At 52.5% G+C, this 14,948-nt stretch overlaps 1 protein-coding gene across 1 annotated transcript in view; it reads left to right on the forward strand.

Moving 5' to 3' along the window:
• PEMT (phosphatidylethanolamine N-methyltransferase) overlaps positions 1-13,772 on the forward strand; it is a 38,210-nt gene extending 24,438 nt beyond the window's left edge. Inside the window, exons 3-6 of the mRNA XM_009698742.1 lie at positions 4,121-4,266; positions 8,674-8,785; positions 12,858-12,932; positions 13,718-13,772. Coding sequence (XP_009697044.1) covers positions 4,121-4,266; positions 8,674-8,785; positions 12,858-12,932; positions 13,718-13,772 — 388 coding nt within the window. The remainder of the gene's footprint in view (positions 1-4,120; positions 4,267-8,673; positions 8,786-12,857; positions 12,933-13,717) is intronic.
• The last annotated feature ends 1,176 nt before the right edge of the window (positions 13,773-14,948 follow it).

The raw sequence follows: 14,948 nt of genomic DNA on the forward strand, positions 1-14,948 counted from the left end.
GCTGCTTCCCCGCTGCCTGCCAGCCCCTGGCCCAATTTTGCCCCAGTTGCATTTGCCAGCCCCAGTTTCCAGGCTGATTTTTGGGATCAGGCAAAGAGAACACTGCTGGGCTGCTCCCAGCAGCGACCCAGTTTGCTGGACGAGGTCTTTGCTCTCCTTTGCAGGAAGAGGATGACAAAATATGCTTGCTGTGGGCCACCAAGAGAGGCCCAGAGACCTGAAAAGCTCAGCTTCTCTCTTAGCACGGTATTTCCAGGTTTGCTTCATGCTCCGTGTGGCCTTTGAGGGTATATTTTGGGCTGTGGGTTTGATAAGTTTTCTGGTGTTGCAATCGCCGTTCTCTGGTTGAATAAATCAGCGCCTGTTTGTGCAAAGCTGGTTGCGTGTCCTTTCCATGTCCCGGCGAGAGGACCTGCAGCTGATTTGCCTTACTCCCACTTTCTTCCTGCAAGCCCACCGGTGTGACATCTCTGTCCTCGTGCCTCAGGACCATTTTGAGTGTTTTTCCAGTTCATGTGGTTTATTATGTGGTAAACTAAAAGGAGGTAGATTCAAACTAGATACAAGGAAGAAATTTTTTACAATGAGAGTGGTAAAACACTGGCACAGGTTGCCCAGAGAAGCTGTGGATGCCCCATCCCTGGAAACATTCAAGGCCAGGTTGGACGGGGCTTTGAGCAACCTGGTCTGTTGGAAGGTTTGGCAGGGGGATGGGAACCGGCTGACCTTGAAATGTCCCTTTCAACCCAAACCAGTCTATGGTTCCCATGAAGCAGTGACGCGCGTATAGCGATGGCTGAGTGTCTAAGCAAGCGTGTCTCTGATTTGGGAAGGGTAGGCAGAACCATGCCCGCTGCCTTGCCTTCCCCATGCAAAACCCTGTGACAGGCTGTGGCAATTGTGCAACCCGGCTGCAGCCACCACGGCTGCTCCCAACCCTGCCAGGAATTGGCCAAATCTGCCAGTTTGGCCAGAGCGGAGGTGACGGATTTGGACTTTTCACTGCTGGGGTGGAAAATGTGTGCCTGTGGTGTCATGCTTCACGCTGGCAAGCGTAGGGAGATGTCAGGGAAATCCCCATGTCCCCAGTTTCCATTTGCCAAAGCTGGGGGCACCTTCCATGCCCTCCTCCGATGGCAGATGTCCTTGTGATAGCAGCTGTGTATGTGATTAAAGTAGGTTGCAGCCCACCCCAGCCCTCCCCTGCGCTGGCAAGAGGGATGCTCCTCACCATGGCAATCGCTCTGCTCGGCACATAAAGCATTTCCAGGTACTGGGACAAAGCGTGGCTTTAATTGGTGTCCTCTTGGGTGCCGAGCTGGGCCGCTGCCTTGTCGTGCAGCCAGAAATAAATGCTGTAACAAACGTGACTGAGAGGCACATGGTGAAAGGGACTGGTTTCATGACAGATTGGCTGCATGACTAGCTCCCCTAGCCAGGGAGATGGCCAACACCTTATCCTCCCCCTGCCAAGAAGGGTGAAACACAGCACGGTGAGCTTCCCCTGCCACCGAGGAGCAATCACGGATGCCAGAATAATTGACGACTCCGTGCTGCTTGTCATGGCCCAGCATCATAAATGCTTAAAACGTTTATTTACCAATTCTGAAAACTCCTGTGTGCATCATGTTTAATGCAAATAGAGAGTGTGTTTAGGAAGATATAAAACATTACTAGAGGGAAAGGCAGTCCATTATCTCCATGCAAACACCTCCCTCTCTAGCTGTAAGCCAAACAGCAGGGGACCGAGCAAGACATGCTGATGAGGATAACTAATGCAGGCCTATCCGACCATAAAAAGGAAGGATGGGATCATCTGGAGCAGGGGTGACAGCTTTGCCAAAACAAACCACGTCACATGCTGGTTGCAAAACTTCTAAGGCTCATTCCGCAGTCAACCAGTTCACGCTCTTGAAGCCACCTTTGTTCTTCTTGTGCTCCGAGGCCAAGTCAGGTCACTGGCATAGTCTTGAGGAGCCTCAGGGATGTGAGAGAGCATGAATCCAGCGCATCCAGAGCGAGAAGCAGCCTCCGAGCGCTGTGCTGTTGCTGTACCACTCTCTGCTCTGCCATCTCTTTGCAGGGGGGCTGGAACCAGGCAGGGGCCAGCTCAGCGCTGCTCTCCCAGACCTGCCTCCCCAGGGATCAGCGGCAGCATTTTTTGATTGCTGTGAGATCCCTTCCCGGTGCTGGTGCCCCGTGGAGAAGTCCTGGCCAGATGCGGAGTCAAGCCCCCAGTGCTGTGAAAAGGCGTTAGCATCTTCCTCCGTGAGAGCAAAGAGCTCCAGAGCATCCCCAGGGATGTCACGTTGTGCTTTCAGAGCACGGCCAGGCCAGGATTCCTCAGGCAGACGGGCACATCCCCGGAGGGGGATTGCTTTCCTCCCAAACCCAGGCAGCGCTGGTAGTAGGGATGCGGATTTGGGCTTCCTCAGAGAGGATACTTGTGTCATTTAAAAATAAATACCAAGGAAATGATGCAAAGGGTTGTGCAGCTGCTGCTGCTTCATGTTGCAGACAGATTTGCGTGTTTAAGCTAAACCAACATGAGCCTGGCGAGTGCAGGGAGGTGTGCTGGGTGCTGAAGGAGGGCCAGCCCCTGGGACGCATCGCCCCAGACCATGCTGTTGTTCCTCTGCCTGCGCTTGGCTCCCTGGAAAAGGGAATTTCCCTGTAATTTCCAGCGGGGGGGGCAGAGTGTAAATCACCAAGACGCTGTATTCTTGCTCACTCCCAAGCACATTACATTTATTCTGTGTTTTGTTTCCTTGCTCCAGTCCAAAGTGGATATCCTAAAAACTCCCTGACAATAGAAAACCTAGTAGGAACGAGCTCCAAGGAAAACAAAAATTATCATCCAGGTCCCTAAACCATGGGGTTTAAATATGATCCTGGACTTTGCTTGGTGCATGTAACTTGCTATCTGGTCTTTGAGCCTTCGAAAGGTACGTTTCCAGCCACTTGTCCATCAGCCAGGCAGGCAGGACTGTCTCTCTCAGCTTTCATTTGGGCAACAGGGAAAATCCAGGGATTTGCAGGGCTTGGGGAAGCTGGACATTGCGGGGAAAAAAACTATCCCAAACCCTGGAGGTAACGTCATGGAAGCACTTTCCAGCCGAGGAGCCCAGGAGCAGCTCTCCTGGCCCGGCCCTGGCAGGCAGCGGTGGCCCGTGGCGCGGGAGAGTTTCTTAAAAAAAAATCCAGTAACTGCCTGGGAGAGCTGTTATTCCACTTGAATTTTAGCCTCCAGGGTGCTCATTAAAAAAAGGCTCAACGTTCCCTACCTCATGTGTCAGCAACATGTGGAGAAACGCTCTGTACAGCTCTGTGGGTCTGTTATCTCCTCTCACTATTATTAGTGGGCATTTTTTTAATCACGGTGTTGTCTCCTTTCGTAGTCATACGTTTGTATCACAGCTCTGCGAGGTGCTGAGCCTGCCAAGCCCTGCTGTGGGCAAAGTGCAGGGGGCTGAAGGGAGGGGTCACAATTATTCCACTCACAAACAAGTATTTGGAAGGTCAGACCTGAAATGCCTGAACAAGCCTGAAGCTGAGAAGCTGTGTTCGCACTTGAAAGTGCATGTCTCTACTATTTTCTTTTCGCCATTCCAATCCTCCCCCTGACTGTCGGGCTTCAGCCGTGAATCACTCCTGGGCACGTGGCTAACACATGAACGCTGCAAAATATTTTGATGGAAAGGAATGGGAGCGGGAGCACAAGATAATCCAGCCGATTGTTCCCAACCCGTCAGGTCCTGTGCCAAGGCATCGCAGCCTCCAGTATTTGCAAGGGCGTCTTTCCCACAGCTCCCGGTTGTGATGAGTCCTGAGGTTTGGCGAGCAAGGCAAAGCTTTGGATGTTGCAGTTCAGTGAGGTTGGTATTGCCAGGAGTGAGCAAGGGTTGCAAGTAGAAATAGCTGCCCCAGGTCAAGCCCTGGCTGCTCACAAGGCTTCAGCTCCTTGCTTCTCCCGTTGGGAGATTGAGTAGGTCCAGCTGGAAAAAGGTGAAGGGTCCTCCTCAACAGCATCCTCTGCCAAAGCTCCGCATCCCCCTGGAAGAGGTGGGTGATGTTAGGAATGAGTAGCTGCTTTTAACAGCCCTTGTTGTCTCTCTGACAGCTTCACAGAAGCCATGAGGAGCCAGCCGAAGCTGGAGGGCTTGGACTGCCACTGGGCCTATTACTTGGGCTTGGCCATCTTGGCTGTAGGGACCTTGTTTGTCATCTCCAGCTTCTTAGCACTGGGATTCACCGGGACGTTCCTAGGTAAGCACTAAAAATTCAACAGCTTAACCAGAAAGTGCATTTAATCCCTGCAGGGTTCTTTTGCTAGGACCGAGTCCTGTAAGAATTTCCTCATCCTTGCCTTCAGGGCGTTAGATTTGGTCTTGGCTTTATGATACCAAAGCGTGATCTAACCATGCCGTTACTTCGCACGGAGAAGATGGTGCATTGGTTTTATACAGTGAGTCCCACCACCTTCAGCTTCAAGCTGGAAATTTTGGAAAGCAGCTGATCATCTGACAGTCCAAATGCCCTCCAGAAAAGGGACCCCAAGTGCAGACCCCACGAGCCGGTCGGCACTGGCCCAGCGGGTGCGAGCTCTCCGACAGCCTTGCTCTGAGCCCCCACCCGCTCGACACACGCGTCCAGGCAAGATCTCCTTTGCTTTTCCCTCTGCAATAAACCTGACGTTCGTTGACAGATTCTTTTATCTGCTGCTTTATGGCAGAAGGCATTTTCCACTGTGCCTGCTTTCACATTTAGAGAGTAATTCTATTAGCGTTGTTGACTTTAAAAACATGCCAGTATGTGTGGAATTCATAAAAATAAAATAGAGACAGGAACAATAAATATCTAAGGAAAGGGGCAGCTCCCGCTGGCTGAAATAATCACAGCCCCAGCTTTGACACTGCATTTAGGCTGTGCTTTTGCAAGTGCTTTACAAACCAAATTCAATTAGCTCCTGCCGCGTCGCCAGGAAGAAGAGAGGGAGGTAATAAGCCTTCCTGGTTTCAAATGGAGTTGCAAAGAAATGTGTTGAGTTGGCCAAGATCCTGCTGCCAGAAATAGAGCTCAGCACTCCTGAATGCGTGCCCTCACCCTTCATCTGTGCAGCCTTGCTCCTGGCCCTGTGTTACACCCCTGTCCCCCAGCTACCGGGCACCAGCATCCTCCAAAATCACCCGCAGCCCTCAGGAGCGATGCTGTGCCTGCGGAGACACATCCAGAGAGGCTGGGCACAGGAGTATCCGCCAGCAAGAGCTGCTTGAATGCTCCTGAAGTTCAGCCAGGTCTGGGGTTGTTTACGTGAAGCCTGATTCATCCGACCAGGAGGATCCACTGGACTTGAACCGCTGGAGAAAAGCAAACAAGTGAGTCAGGCTCAGCGTAAGCGGTGAGAGTGGCCCTGTTCCCCTCCGCTCTGCATGGCCGGTGGCTCCTGTATCCCCTGGGGCAGGGAAGAGGCAGGCGTTAGTGGTCCATATCGGGCACTTCTGCTCCATCTTCTCTGCCAGTGGAGGCTCTCCCTGCCACCCGCGCAGCCGGCTGAGGCTGTAGAGCTCCAAGCCTTGCATGACACAGCAGGGAGCGAGGCCAGCTCTCTCTGGTAGCTGGGACATGATGGGCGCTGAGGCAGAGCTGAGTGAGGGTGCGGAGATGCCAAGACCATGTGCTAGTGCAGCCTGGCTGGCTCAGGACCTCTGTGCCACACAGGCATGTCCCAGCTGGAGCCCCACGGAGCATCTATCCTTGGACCAGTAACGGCTTCTCAGCTCCATGCAAGCCCCCACAAGTCCAAATCAGCAAATTCTTAATGGAGAATGCTGTTCAGTGTGGTTTCTTACCCAGCCCCGGGGAAGACAAGAGGGCTGCAGGTCCCTGAGGATCGCACATGGGATGTTGTCTTGCTCAGGACTCACTTAGGACTGGTACTTCCAACGTCTTCCTGCGTGCAGGGTTTTAGTGATGTGCTGGCGCTGCGGGAGGAGCAGGGTCACCCAGCATTTCTGACTGCAGGTAGCAAAGGGCTGCGCTGCTTTGGCAAGAAGGGGGCATCCAGCTGCTTCTCACAGTTGATAGCTGAGCTCAAGAGAAGTTTTGAGAGAGCCTCTGACACCCAAGCACTTCAAAAACTTGCTGGAACAGCGTTTGACCCTTCCCTTTTGGGTTTTCCTGCAGCAGTGAGGGCTGAACCAGGCAGGACACGGAGACCGCATTGGGGGCTGCCCACGAGATTCCTCTTTGACGGCACATTTAAGCTTTGGAGCGGCTGCAGAGCTCTTTGTCTCTTAAGTGTGGGCTAAACAGTGCAGAGGGAGCCACGTGAGTCACCCTTCTACAACAAACCTTTCCGTGCCACCCCATCTCCCGCACCGCAATGCCAACCCCAGCCTCCGTTTGCAGTGGCTGGATGTGGCCCCTCGCCCCGGCAGCCTTCTCCCCTGCAGAGCAATCCTCCCGGTGCCCTGCCTCTGCACCGTGCCCTCGCAGGGATTCGGGCATCGGTTTAGCACCGTCTGCCTTGCCGTTTGCCGTATTCCTCGACAAAACCTAGTAACGAGGGCTTGGCTTCCCAGAGGCCGAGGGCAGCAAGAGGCGGCTCTGCCTGTCTGAGCCCATCTGTCTCACACCCGAGCGTGGTTCCTTCTAGCGCTGACCAAGATTTCAAGTAAATCTGACTTGACCGAAGTCTGTTACTGGGCTACGGGGAAGCCGGTGGCTCTCTGGAGAGAAGTGGAGGTGGTGCTTTAGCCCAGGTTGGGGTCCAGGGACCATGGGGGACCTTGCGGAGTGCATCAAATGGCTCTTTGCTGCTGTGATCCAAAGTGTCTACCCTATGCAGCGAGGTGGTTAAACAGACCTCCGGCAAAAAATAACTCAAATGAGATGCTGAAATCCTTCAGCCCAACAAGGAGCTGATCCCTGATTTGAAGGCTTAATGGAAGCACAGGAGATGCCCAGGCTGATACCACACAAAGCAATGCACGATCCTTTCCCTTAGCGCCTGCCTGAACATAAAAACACTGCAGGTCCTCTCTGGTGGTTGTGTTCATTTAACTGTGTGGGTTTAGAGGCAGGGTTTACATCGGAAAAGCTTGTGTCCTGGGGGAGCTGCCTGCTCCTCCCAGCTGCTCTGTGCTTTTGCTTGCAGGGAGCCTGCCCAGAGGGTCCCACGGCCCCACCGGTGCTGGGCACTGGGAAGCCCCTGCCAGCCCCACGAACCCAGGGCTTTGTGCAAACCCCCCCTGCCTGGTGCCAGCGCCCTTTGGGGAGCGAGGTGTTCAGCCCAAAGGCGAGGGCGGTCAGGGCATTATGAAGCATTTTGACACATAAGAAAGCATAGAAATGGGCTGTGGCAGGGGGTGATGTGTTCTTTCTACCAGAACAATTTCTGAGATTCATTGGCAAGTAACTGTGAGAACGTATAGTATGAATACCAAGCAATTATCTCACTTAGTGGCCTGTAGTTAAAGCCCAAAAGCATTGTCTAATTGGGCAGGCACTGTTTATCCTTAGAAATAAATGTTTTTGCACCATGTGAGGTCAAAGAAATTACACTATGATCCAGGTAATAATAATAACCTTGAATAGTTTGCACTCGTGTAATGCCTTTTATCTGGATTTCCGAGCACTTTCTCACCATACATTAATCCTCACCACCCTCTGCGCTATAAGAAAGACTGATGTTATGATCGGTGCACAATAGCAGCGGGAGGGATGGAGGAGATTTACCCAAGGTCAGGGAACGGGCTGGCAGCAAAGCTGGGAACACAACCCAGGGCAGTGGCAGCTCCCTGGGGTGATGGACCAGCTCCTCCCTGATTGATGCTGTGTCTTGTACTGTGGACATGGAGCAAAATCCTTGCTGGGCTTTGTGGTCTTGCTTTTAAGAAAGACCAACAGAAGTCAGAGATCTGCATCCTGACCATTTCTTGCCCCAAAATGCTGCTCACAAGCTGCACAACATCTCCTTGCTTGTAGTTTCTTTTCCAGGCTGCTTTCAGGAGGGTGGAAGGATTACTCTGAGGGAGATGGGAAGCTGGTTGGATGCTGACAGTTCTGAAAGCTTTCCTCGTTACAGATGACAATCACCTATTATCATCATCATCATCATGCTGATAATCAAGTGTTTTGTAGGCAGAGGTGCTATTTTCTGAAATTCTGAGAAATTCTCTGTACTGTGAGATAGGGTGACACTGAATGAGGGCATTTGGTGATAGCGGTCGTGATTATAACACCTCAAAACACCATTACACTGCGCTGAGCTTATTTCCCCATTAAATGGATTTGATCCTATGCACTTGCTTGCTTGTCAAGTGGCATCGGACGGGCAGTTTTCAAATGAGAAAACCAGAATCAGCCAGTTGGGACCTCAAGAGCTGCCTCTCGATGAGGGACGTGGCTGCCATAGCCTCATTGCAATGCACAAACCTTCCTCATGGGCAAAGAGCCATTCCTGGAAAAGCTGATAGACACAGGGTAAACAGCCAACCTATTTGTTGCTGTTTTCTCAGCCTGGAAGTCAGCAGCGAAACTCCTTGTTCGCTTTCGCTCTGCATCCCTGGCAGGGATGCCCCGTGGCACAGGGAGGATATCAGCATGCCAAAGCACCCCCCGTCACTCCCAGCTTCATGGAGCCTAACCAGAAACCCTCTCTTTGCTCTGTAGGTGATTACTTTGGCATCCTGATGGAGGCAAAAGTGACCAGCTTCCCATTCAGCGTCCTGGATAATCCCATGTACTGGGGCAGCACGGCCATCTACCTGGGCTGGTCCCTCATGTGAGTACGTGCCCCTGCAAACACCACCGGTTGTAGGGCAGGAACGGGGTCTGTGCTCAGCAGGGCTTACGGTGCCAGGCGGCATCAGGGGCCAAAGGAACATTTGGTGATGGCAGTCAGCAATAAAATGGCAAGGGAAGTGCAACATGCCCTGACTTCTTGCTTCCTGACTATTTTTGTGCCTGCAGAATCTTCTGCTGTCATAAAAGACTTGCAGCATTCATTGTAGAAAAATAAATAACGGCCAAGTGCTGGGGAGAGGAAGCATCAGCAAATGCTCTGCAGCTGAATGAGGTCCTTGGCAGGCTCTGCACGTGGAAAAATCAACAGTCAGGGCCGAATTCATGCCGGGTGTCACTCGGCGGAGGCAGGGCACTGATACTGGGGATCAGAGTGACCCTGTAGTTACCTTTGAAAAAAGCAAAACAAGCCAACACACCCTTTCCCCCACTGCACCGTGATAACACTTCTGACACACTCCTCATGTGATACAACACAGCTTAATAGCCTGCTTAGGAAGAAATGAATAGGCTGTAATTTAGCAGTAAATGAGCAATATATTCTGTGTAACAAGTTTTATGTGGTTTTCATTTAATATCACATTTTATTTATTTGCCCAGGAGAAAAAACCCTAGCTGTGTTACACCAGGAGCCCGTAGAGCATTGCGGGCTGTTATCGCTAGATACTTTGCACTGGTGCTCCTGAGCGTGACCGCCTCTCTTCTACTTTGGTGGTAAAAATGAAGTGCTTTGCCACTTTCTGGTCACTTTTTCAGCCTTGTGTGCAGCACTTTCTGGCCCTTGGTAAGAAATAAAGCTGATCGTTTCTTTCGTATCTCCGCTGAAATCCCCTGCACGAGGCCATTTGCCTTCCTGGCAGACCCACGGCACTGGATGGGGTCTAAACCCCGGGAAATGGTGCACGAGAGCCAGAGCTTGCTCACTGCTGGGGCCGTGGCAGCGCCGGGCAGGAGAGCCGGCCGCAGGGTTGGCAGCGGTGCGATGGCAGTGTGGATATTGCTGGGGGGAGTGGGGCAGAGCTGGGGCAGGATGAGCCCCCCCATACCACACCACAGCCAGAGATGACGGGGACCACCACCCCTACAACAGCCTGGAAGGAGGAATTTGAGCAGGAGGAATCAGAAGATTTTTATTTGTTTAAGATCAGCATCGAACTATTTCCTAGAACATTTGCAGAACGAGCTGAACCCTCCTGAGCTGTTTCTGTAGCAGAAATCCCTGCTTCGCCCCTGCGAGACAGCAGCCTTGCACCGGGTGCACGTTGCGTGGTTTTCCACCGCAATCCCGGGCAAAAGCAGCTGGAAGCGGCTCCAGACAACAGTGTGATTTCCTCCTTTTTCTCATTAAAAGGCTGCCACCATAAAGGGCAGCGAGGCATGACAAATAATCGCTGTTAACAAATTGCTGGAGCTGTGCAAAGTGGCACCGGGACGCTGCCCGCCTGCCCTGGGGAAGCTCTGCACAACCTTTCACGCGGTGGTTTTGGTTGTTTCTCTTCCCTGGGATCTCAGTTCAGTTTGCTGAGGGTTTTTTTGGGGGGGAGTCCCAGGTCTCTTCTGAGGCTCCAGGGCTTTCAGAAGCTGTTAGGTGTCTGCCCGCAGAGGCCAGAGCTCACGTCCCAGCTCCGTGGCAGTGGGAGGGATGCCGGAGGAATGCGTCTGCTGTCTGGTTCTGGTCAGACCTAAAACGTAGAGCATATTTGTCCTCCCTCGGTGATGTATCACGCTCCGTATCGTGGCATTGCAGCCCAAAAGATTGATTCATTTTCATCTGTAAGGGCACATACCACATAACGTAAGCGAGCCTGGCAGCACACCAGCCAGCCTGCCTTCCGACTCCAGCCCAACCTTAAAAGCATCACGTGGGGCGAGAGCCGCTCTTTTCTCCCTTGCAGGATATTGCAGCTATCCCCGGCTCGACTAATGGCAGCTCTGCAGCCAAAAACGTGTCCGCCAAATACACTGGCAAAGGCATCTCCACCGGTCACCACGAAAACAGGAGCTCCAGGAGGAAAGAACAAATGTCCCACATCCAACACCCAGCACCAGCAACGCTGGCGGGGAAGGATGCAAGCCCCCACCATTGCTCTTGCAGACAACCCACAGCCATGGGAAGCTGCAGCAAGGGTTGGGGACGGACAGACTTCCTACTCCCAAAAAAGTCCTACCAAGACCACAAAACCTTCCTGGCTGACTCATCGTCAATGCTGCTACAACACGAGCCATTGCCCAAGAAGTAGGTCGAGCTTGTAAGAGGAGAGAAACAACTCACCCAAATGCTTCTCATCGCCTGCATCGAAGCAGCCTCATTTCTCCCAAAAGACAAATGGAGCATTAGCTGTTTGGGGACAGCTTTGTGTATCTCTGGTAGGGAAGTGTTTTAACTCATGGCAACAGGCTGTGTAAATCAGAGCTGGAGCTGCAGCCAAATGATGCAATTAGAGGTCTTGCTGTCAACAAACAATCATGCAAATTTGTTCTCCCTGATAGGAATCAAGGAGGAGACATGACTAAGCATGTAATAGCAGAGGGTTGAGAGGAAGAAGTTGCCTAATGCTTCCTAATGAGGGAAAAACTTATTGCGGAATGGAAACAGTGAAATTAAGATTTGTGTGCGTCTCTCCAGGAACTGATTAGGCCAGGCAGTACCTGAAAGGGGGTCCAGTATGAGGTTTAGGTAATTTAGTCTCTCCTCTGAAGGCATGTTTTCCCAACTGCGCTAGTTGCCTTGCACAAGGCTTGCAGGATGTTTTTCCTCACCAGGGACCAGCTAAGTACTTCTTTTTTTTTTTCTGACAGCCAGCCCTTGTCCCCCTCCAAGCTGAGTTTTGACCAGCAATTCAACGCAATCAGCAGTGTCCTAATTAAGGGCAACGCTTGCGGCCGCTAGCTGGAGGCACAGGATGCAGAAAGGGTGTTTGGGGGGGCTGGTGCCCGTGGTGAGCCAGACACAGCCACGCTCCTTGCTTGGGGAGAGCTGGGGCTGGGACCTCGTGGGTGCTGGGTTAGCAAGTGGGGAATGGCTGATGGTGTGGCCGCTCGCACCTCGGGGAATTTACACACCACGGGGTAGTGCTGGCACCTGCTTTGGGGACTCTGACCCACCGGCTGAAATCCTCGTGCCTTAGCAAAGCCCCCACTGCCTTTGCCAGCGTCTGCCTCAGACGCTTTTGTGTCAAGCGACAAAGAGATGTCCTCGCGTGGGTGATGCCGATTTGCAGCCTATGTTGACATCTCTCTTTAGAGCAGGAGGTGATGGGGATTTTTTGGTCCCAATTCTTTGGTCTCAGTGCTAAAAGGAACAGCCATCCCTGTTGCATCCACAACCCTCGAGCACCTCTGCCCATAACCAGACAGTGCGGTGCGGTGGGCGGCATCGGTCCCCTCTGCTGTGCCCAGTGACCTCCCGCTGAAGGACACCGCTCAGCTGGGCCTTGGGAGGCGATAGGACATGTTCCTAAAACATCCTGAAATGGGTTTAAATGTGAACCGAGCCCCCAGCACCACACACACCCAGCCCTGACGCAGCACCCACCCCAGCACCCTTCACGGGGCAGGCATGGACCTTTCCATCCCTTTCCATCGCCAGCCCTGCAATGGCTCAGCCACCATGTCGATGTATATGGTACCATACGCTGCTCCGTCTGCCAGGTGTCTCCTGCACCCTGGGTGGCCCATCTTTCTGCGCACATCAGGCATTTCCCTTACAGCGCGCTGGCTGGGAGCCACAGCCGTACGTAAGCAGCTGCTCAGCTATTAAACAGCCTGATAATCTCAGGACTTAGCATCAAAGCAGAAGCTCTCTTAGCAGAGATGTGCAGGGATCAGACTTAAAAGAAGTCACCGAAGTAGGCTGGGGAAGAGTCTCTGCCAAGTAACATCTGTCTAAGACAGTTAACATTAAGTTAAAAAAAACACAACCCCTTTTGTTCGCTTCTGTTTAATGAGCGGGAGAGTGCTCTCGTGGAGCCCAGCGTCTCATTTCACTTTCTAAACCAGGTCTTGCATAAGCCCATGTACTTACCTGATCTTTTCCTTCTCTTTCAAAACAGGCATGCAAGCCCAGCTGGCCTTTTGCTGACAGCTGTAGTGGCAATTTCCTACACAATCGCCACGCTGTATGAGGGGTGAGTAGCTTTGCAAAACTGGAGAGCCTCTAATTATTTCTGCCAGCTTTAACTCCCGAGGTTTCGGGGAACTGCAGAAGCAGAGATGTTTTTTCCAATTAATTCAGCAGGGAAGAAGGAAAACAGAGGATTGTTTTTCAATTGTTTTGATAACGGGCAGATTCCTTTCTGAAACTATTTGCTGAGTTCTAGGAACATTTATGCATTTGTTTATTTTTATCAAAATGAGATCTTTTTTTCTTTCGGGTGCCTGTTCTGTCTATACAAGAACAATAAGGAAGGCAGTGAGAGGACTCGTTGTGTCATCTGAAGAGACCCTGCAAGAAGCGCTTGCATTTTGTAGTTCTTTGGATGGGCTTCTCTCATATTTTGCACCACAATAGCTTGGCAGCCTGGGACAGAGCAGCCCAGAATTATTCCCACAAGCAGCGGTTGTACTTCGGCAGTGAAAAGTCTTTTGTGTTTGCAAGGGAGGAGGAGATGCAAAGAAAGCCGAGGCTGGTCTGCGTGCAGGGGGAGTCCGAGCGTGTGCTGAGCCCCATCCTGCTCAGTACAGGGATGGTCCTGGGTGGGAGCAACTTGGAGCTGCTCCGCGGTCCAGAGAGACCGAGCCAAGGATTGCCATGGCACAGGAATAGTCAGGCTGTGCCAGCCTGTGAAGGGCAGAGTTTCTGGGCCCACAGGAGAGCACAGAATAATCTTTATTTTAATTCTTCCCTCTTCTTTTGCCCCTCTTTTGTGTCTCTGCCCCCTCTCTCCTCAAATTCCCATCCTCCCAACCACAGGCCTTTCACAGAGGAAATATATCGGCAGAAACAGAAGGGAGTGAAGAATAAGTAGCAACAGGTATGTTTGCCGATCGGCGTTTCAGCAGGCTGCTTTGCGGGGCTCCCCCACCTACGAGCGCGTTAGATGGGGACGGGAGCACCACCTGCCCTCCCAGGGCAGCCCTGCCCAGCCCTGCCTTCCCCAGCTCCTCCAGAGCCCTTCCTGCACTTCTCAAGGGATTTGAGCTTCAAACCTCCGCAAAAACCCAGGCAGGAAGGCTTTACACAGCAGCGGTTGTGTCCGCCTCTTGGCACTCGACCAGCAACCCCCAAATTGTTTTGATTATATACTTGAGATGCAGTGCGAGGGAAAATTGCCGGTGAGCTTCGAAGCTCCAGGCTTAGTCTAAATCAGGCAGAAAAAAGCAGCTATTGGCCATGGCAGGTGCTCCAGCAAGCGGCAGGGATGGTGCGAGAGGGCATGTGTGCCTGACCACCCCACAGGGAAATGGGGCATCCCAGCTCCAGGCTTGAGCCGGGAATATTTCTGCACATGGACTTGCACCAGCTCTCCCCAGATACTCAGCCCAGGCTTGCTTTTTGGGCCAAAAACTTCTGCAGAAGTACAAGTTCCTGCCCAGGTTCCTTTCCCTGGGGTTAAATGCCACGCTGGATACCCCCGGTGCATCTGCCCGCTGGCAGTTGGAGAGGCTGGACAAGCACACGGCACTGCTGAGGTTTTGGCAGCACCGTATCCTCTGCCCCAGCGAAGATGCTGTAGCAGCAGTGAAGTCCCTAACAAACTCTTGTCTCTTTGCCTTTTGCAAAGCAGTTTCTCGGATACCTCGGCACAGCATGCCTCTCCGGTCCACACGCTGTCCGATTTGTCCATTTTCCTACTGAGATGTATCCTACTAATTAGCCCAGCAACCCTTAATGAGCCAACTGAGCACCCTGCAGTATTGGAAGCGATCAGAGGAACAGCCCGAGCGTGGCAGCACCTCCTCGCTGCAGCCCACGGGAGCTGGAGGTCCCTGTCCCCAGGTCTCTGTCCCCATTGCCGGGTCACTGCAGCTCCTGCCACGAAGACGATGCTCTCCCAGGAACCACATGGTGTGGGACCTCCCGACCTCTTCACCTACACCAATTATTGGAGAATTGCAGGGGAAAAAGCAATTCAGCGCCAGCCCCGGACTGGAGGGAAAGCAGAGAAATGATGGAAACTCTGGGGGCCTTTTGTAAGTGAGCT

Source organism: Cariama cristata, unplaced genomic scaffold (assembly GCF_000690535.1).
Source record: "Cariama cristata isolate BGI_N322 unplaced genomic scaffold, ASM69053v1 scaffold21744, whole genome shotgun sequence".
NCBI classification, from domain to species: domain Eukaryota; kingdom Metazoa; phylum Chordata; class Aves; order Cariamiformes; family Cariamidae; genus Cariama; species Cariama cristata.